A 6467-nucleotide genomic window follows, 5' to 3' on the forward strand; every position below is an offset into this window, starting at 1 on the left:
GCATCAAGTTTGAAGATGCAGCAAAATCTGATAACAGATGGATAACAACAGGGTTAATATGGGGCCTCTATTTATACCAGCACAACCCGCCTAAAATTCCCCTCCAAATCAGACTATTGGTCAATCCAGACACTGCCCCTGTTATAGTAGGGCCAAACCAGGTTTTATTAGAAGCTAGGAAGCCCCCGGTTCCCATATCGGAGAAGCCCCAATTAAAGGCTCCTCAAAGTACTTCCCCACCCTTGATCTCCGCCTCCTCTGAATACGCATCCTCAACTCAAGACATCACCCGATGGGCCCCTAACCCGGAAATAGAAAACAGGCTCCTGAATCTCATAAAAGGTTCCTATCTTGCCTTAAATCAGACAAGGCCAGAATTCACCTCCTCTTGCTGGTTATGCCTAGCAACAAGTCCTCCTTATTACGAAGGCATCGCCTCCACTGCTAAGTTCATCAATTCCACCAATCCTACTGGATGCGCGTGGGAACAACGCAATAAACTGACCCTGGCTGAAGTTTCTGGGTCAGGAACTTACATAGGCCAAGTACCCCCTAGTCATCAGCATCTCTGTAATGTAACCCTGGCAGTACCCAGTTCCAATCACTACTTGGTCCCCTCTGAGGTGGACTGGTGGGCGTGCGACACTGGGCTCACCCCCTGTATATCCACAGCTGTTTTTAACAGCGGCACCCACTATTGCGTGTTGGTACAAGTTGTTCCCCGAGTCTACTATCATTCTGGAGACTCTTTTGATCTTCAGTATGAACAAAAAACTCATATAAGACCTAAAAGAGAACCTATCTCCCTCACCCTCGCTGTCATGTTAGGAATTGGGGTAGCGGCTGGAGTTGGGACCGGGACGGCGGCCCTGGTACATGGTAAATACCATCTGCACCAACTTAGAGAAGCCATAGATGAGGACCTTAGAGCCATAGAACACTCCATCACAAAACTTGAAGAGTCTTTAACTTCCCTGTCGGAAGTTGTGTTACAAAACCGACGAGGACTAGAAATTGTCTTTCTGAAAGAGGGCAGGCTCTGTGCAGCCCTAAAAGAGCAATGTTGTTTTTATGCAGATCATTCAGGAGTAGTCAAAGATTCTATGGCAAAACTAAAAGAAAGATTAGACAAGAGAAAAAAAGAGAGAGAATCTCAGCAAAATTGGTTTGAAAATTGGTACAATCGATCCCCTTGGTTTAGCACCCTAATCTCCACCATCTTAGGACCCCTCATCCTACTCACGCTCATCCTGACTTTCGGGCCGTGCATACTCAACCGCTTACTCACCCTTATTAAAAATAGATTAAACATAGTACATGCTATGGTTCTGACCCAACAATACCAGACCCTTAGGACTGAAGAAGAGGCTCAAGATTGAGCCTCTGACACAAAAAGAGGAAGAAATGAAACTAGGCCTCACAAAACCTAAAAAGTTAGCACCAGGTGGCCCTCGATAGGGTCCCACCCCTGTCTCTTATACACATCTAGATGTGTATAAGAGACAGAGCTTGCAGTGAGCCGAGATGGTGCCACCGCACTCCAGCCTGGGGACACAGTGAGACACTGTCTCTAAATACAAACGGAAGTCAACGGTGCATTAAGCAGCTCCCTCGTGTCCTCACGTGACACCGTCTCACCAACACGGGAGGCAACGCCACCTGCGACATTCCCCGTCACACTGGCGACGCCACAGGCAGGCGCTGCAGTCACAGCTCAGGGCGCCGGCACCACGGCGGAGCAAGTGCCCACTGCGTGCCAGGCACCTACTGTGTGCTGGGCACCGGGGGACGGAGGACGCAGTCATGTGCGACGTGGTGTGCCACCACACTAGGCTGGCGCCTGCGCACAAAGAGTGAGGCTGTAAACGAGAGAGGAATCTGTGAACTTCAAACTCTCAGGGTTTTCTGAGGAATAAAGGTTTTTGCAAAATGATGTCAGGGTCACCTTCTGTTTTCTTTTTTTTTTTTGAGAAGGAGCCTCGCTCTGTCCCAAGGTGGGAGTGCAGGGGCAGGATCTCAGCTCACTACAACCTCCGCCTCCTGGGTTCAAGTGATTCTCCTGCCTCTGCCTCCTGAGAAGCTGGGATGACATGCACGTGCCATGTGTAGAGATGGGGTCTCACTGTGTGGCCGAGGCTGGCAACTGTGTTTTCTTCTCCCAGCTTGAGGAGCAGCCCCCACCAGCAGGTCCAATTTGGGCTTGTTCCATGCTGGGAGAGCTCCAGGGCCTGTGCAGAGCTAGCAGGGACAGGACCCGGGGATAGGATCCGGGGTTCCAGGAGGCCCCCACAAGCTGCCCCACAGCCACCTGCCAGCCCTGCCCGGGACACGCACGTTTACCGTGGCTGTCACTGCGTCCCGGTCTGTCACAAAGGCACGGAATCTTTCCCCAAACACGGTGACAGCCATCCTGCGGGGAAAGCAGTGGTGTGACCAGGACGGACACGAACATCCGAGCCACGCAGCAAGAGCAGATTGAGGGTGAGGCCCTGATACAGCGGCCTGGTCGTGCCAGGACAGAGGGGCAGTGCCCCCACCAAGGCACCAGCCTACAGCGGCCAGGCCTGGGAGAGCTGGAGAGCGCCTACGACCAGCGACTCACACCTGCGGGGCCCCATCTGCGGCTGGCCTGGGCAGCGCTCACCTGATGGACGCCAAGAAGGTCTGATGGTGCTTCTGCACGGACTCCTCCTGCTTCCGTAAGTTCTCCTCATTGACAAGTTGCTGAGAAGTCACAGAAAAAGAGAAAAGCCTTTAAAACCAGAAAAATGCTCAACACCGATGCAGAGGTTGTGTCTGCCCCAGGACGGGAGGGCTCCAAGCGTCTCGGGCACCTGGGGCCCTGCAGATGCCACAGCCGGACACAGACACAAGTGACATCGCCCGGGATGGCAGTCGCTGAGGGGCTGCTTTCAGGAGCCCAAACTCCCCAGCGGCAGAAACAGCCCCTACTGCGGCTTCCCTGAGAAGGGCCACTGCGCGGCAGACCTCCCAACACCACCGCCCTGATTCACGCTGTGCTGAAGGAAGCCTCTGTCTTCTGCCAATAAAACGTTAAAGCTACAGTGGCCACAACAGGCAACGCGTGAACCCCGCCTGTGAGCTCAGGACTGAGGGCGACGGGCCGGGCGCGGTAGCTCACACCTGTAATCTCAGCATTTTGGGAGACCGAGGGATGTGGATCACTTGAGGTCAGGAGTTCAAGACTAGCCTGGCCAACATGGTGAAACCCCATCTGTACTAAAAATATAAAAAAGCAGCTGAGTATGGTGGCGGGTGCCTGTAATTCCAGCTACTCGGGAGGCTGAGGCAGGAGACTCGCTTGAACCCGGGAGGCGGAGGTTGCAGTGAGCTGAGATCACACTACAGCACTCCAGCCTGGGTGACAGAACGAGACTCCGTTTCAAAATCAATAAAATAGAAAAAATCCTGCTGAGCTCAAAGAAATGAGGTGAGAATGTCAAGAAGATCTAGGCCCTCCAGACGACCAGACACCCTCACCAACACTGGTCCTCCCTCTCGGGCGGCACTGCAGCAGCGTCTCTCACCTCCCCTTGGAATGAGGCACCCAAGCCCTGCCCTGGGCCCCACTGCTGCCCATGTACACGCCCCTGGCCCTACCCACTGACAGTAGCCCACCAATCTCCACGCTCGAACCCCATGTGCACCCCGGCCTCCCCACACACACCGGCTCCACTCACTTTGAGCTTGGACTGTTGCTCTGGCTGCAAAGTCGGCTCCTGCATCTGCACCAGATTCACGGTGTCCTTCGACATGGCCTGCGGGCGCAGAGGCACGGAGGGCAGGTGTTAGGATACGCGGATGACTGGGCAGGCATGCACACCAGACGGGGGGCTTTCACACAGCCACACCTGGACCTCAAAGCCCCCAGCCCTGCCTGAAGGGGTGGCCTGCCACTCCATACCTGTGGGCGTTTCTCGGTAGGTGGAACGAGAGACTTGAGAAAATAAATGAGACACAGAGACAAAGTATAAAGAAAGAAAAAGTGGGCCCAGGGGACTGGCGCTCAGCATACAGAGGACCCACGCCGGCACCGGTCTCTGAGTTCCCTCAGTATTTATTGATCATTATCTTTACCATCTTAGAAAAAGGGAAGTGGCAGGATAATAGGATCATAGTGTTGGAACCGAACTGTCGATTCCTTCCTGGGCAGGGGTCGCCGCAAAGGATCACCGACACGAGATTCACAGCAGAGAGTTATTTATTACTAGCGCGCTAGGGTCCCAAGCTCTAAGTTGGCCCTGGGACCCCGACTGCTTGCTACAGGCTGTTTATATAGGCAAACACAAGTTTAAACACAGCTTATGGCGTGAAATTCAAACAAAGCTTAAGGCGCAAAATGGTTGGGTCTAGCTATGGCCTGAGCAAGGTGTCTTATGCTAATTGGTTAGAGCAGGACCTTATGAGGTTTTTTCCTGGAGTTGTTGATTCCGGGAACTTCGAGGCAGGGTGGGACCCCCGGAATTGGCAGGGTGGGACCCCATGAGGTTGTTTCCCGGAATTGGCAGGGTGGGACCCTATCAGGGTGGGTCCCTATCGAGGCAGGGTGGGACCCTATCCAGAGCCACCTGGTGTTAAAAAATTTTTATATATGAGGCCTAGTTTCAATAGTAGGGAGAAGGTCAGCAGTAACACATATGAATAAAGATCTCTGTGACATAAGTTTAAGGAAAAATGTCTTGATATGCATATGCAAACATCTCTAGAAATCTTTTCAGTGCAAAAAGAGCAGCATTGCGCTAGCCCGTCCCACCTTTTGCCCTAAGGCGGTTTTCTCCTTTCTCAGTAAACAGAACATCTCTGTTTTACACTGAGATGTTCCATTGCCCAGGAACAGGCAGGAGACAGATGCTTTTCTCTATCTCAACTGCCAAGAGGCCTTCTTTCCTCTTACACTAATCCTCCTCAGCACAGACCCTTCATAGGTGTCAGGCTGGGGGAGGATCAGGTCTTTCCCTTCCCACGAGGCCATATTTCAGACTATCACATGGGGAGAAAGCTTGGACAATACCTGCTTGGACTGAAACTAGGCCTCACAAAACCTAAAAAGTTAGCACCAGGTGGCCCTCGATAGGGTCCCACCCTGCCTCGATAGGGTCCCACCCTGATAGGGTCCCACCCTGCCAATTCCGGGAAACAACCTCATGAGGTCCCACCCTGCCAATTCCAGGGGTCTCACCCTGCCTCGAAGTTCCCGGAATCAACAACTCCAGGAAAGAACCTCATAAGGTCCTGCTCTAACCAATTAAACCAAGACCCCTTGCTCAGGCTATAGCTAGACCCAATCATTTTACGCCTTAAGCTTTGTTTGAATTTCGCGCCATAAGCTGTGTTTGAACTTGTGTTTGCCTATATAAACAGCTTGTAACAAGTAGTCGGGGTCCCAGGGCCAACTTAGAGCTTGGGACCCTAGCGCGCTAGTAATAAATAACTCTCTGCTGTGAACCTCGTGTCGGTGATCCTTCGCGGCGACCCCTGCCCAGGAGGGAATCGAGAGTTCGGTTCCAACATTTGGTGCATTGGCCGGGAAGTGGGGTCGTCCGAGGACCCCCGACCCATCCGGCGGAGACCCATCTGGCCCGGGCCACCGACCGCCGACTGGACGAACGAACTCTGTCAGGTACTCTCGTTTCGTTCTGTTTGTTTCGTTCCGTTCTGTTTGTTTTGCCGGCTAATTCTGAGGAGTACTCCGTCTGAATAATTAAGTGGAGAAGGGGGACAGACGTGTCCGGCACCTTCTCACTTACGCCCCGGGGACGCCCTGGCGGTAGATTGGAAGAAGGCTGACGACTCCGTCAGCCTCCTCGAATCTGTAGGCAGGGTGCCGTCGCCCCTGCCATCCGAATATTTTGTGAAACTGTGGCACCACTCTCTGGCCGCGCGGCTTCTTCTCATTTGTTTGGTCCTTTTGTATGTTGCTTTCATTTTGTCCTTGTGTGTGAAAGAATCTCTAGACAGAACTATGGGACAGACGTTGACGACCCCTTTAACTCTGACTCTGACTCACTTCCCTGACGTTCGGGCTCGAGCCCACCACCTCTCTGTAGAAGTCCGTAAGGGATGATGGAAAACATTCTGCTCGTCCGAATGGCCGACCCTCCAGGTAGAGTGGCCACGAGACGGAACATTTAACCTCTCAATTATCCTACAGGTCAAAGCAAAAGTGATAGATCCTGGGCCACTCGGACACCCAGACCAGGTGGCCTACATAATTACTTGGGAAGATCTGGTCCGAAACCCTCCTTTTTGGGTGAAACCCTTCCTCCATTCCCCTTCCCCATCCCAATCTACCCTCCTTGCCTTAGAGGCCCCAAAGAACCGGAATTCAGACCCGCAAAAGCCGGTTCTCCCAGATGAGCCCCAGAGGGACCTCCTCCTTCTTGACCCCCTGCCTCCTGCACCTGAAAACCCCCTCCTGAGACCTCCGCCTTACGCTTCCCCCTCGG

At 53.1% G+C, this 6467-nt stretch overlaps 1 protein-coding gene across 1 annotated transcript in view; it reads right to left on the reverse strand.

Moving 5' to 3' along the window:
* The window catches only part of LOC105544684 (ATPase family AAA domain-containing protein 3C-like), a 25174-nt gene that overhangs the window by 16759 nt on the left and 1948 nt on the right, over nucleotides 1–6467 (reverse strand). The window contains 3 exon segments of the mRNA XM_011987258.1: nucleotides 2341–2410; nucleotides 2645–2724; nucleotides 3702–3779. Of these exon segments, the coding sequence (XP_011842648.1) occupies nucleotides 2341–2410; nucleotides 2645–2724; nucleotides 3702–3776 (225 nt within the window). The 5' untranslated portion in view covers nucleotides 3777–3779.

The sequence above is a fragment of the Mandrillus leucophaeus genome, unplaced genomic scaffold (assembly GCF_000951045.1).
Source record: "Mandrillus leucophaeus isolate KB7577 unplaced genomic scaffold, Mleu.le_1.0 Scaffold305, whole genome shotgun sequence".
NCBI classification, from domain to species: domain Eukaryota; kingdom Metazoa; phylum Chordata; class Mammalia; order Primates; family Cercopithecidae; genus Mandrillus; species Mandrillus leucophaeus.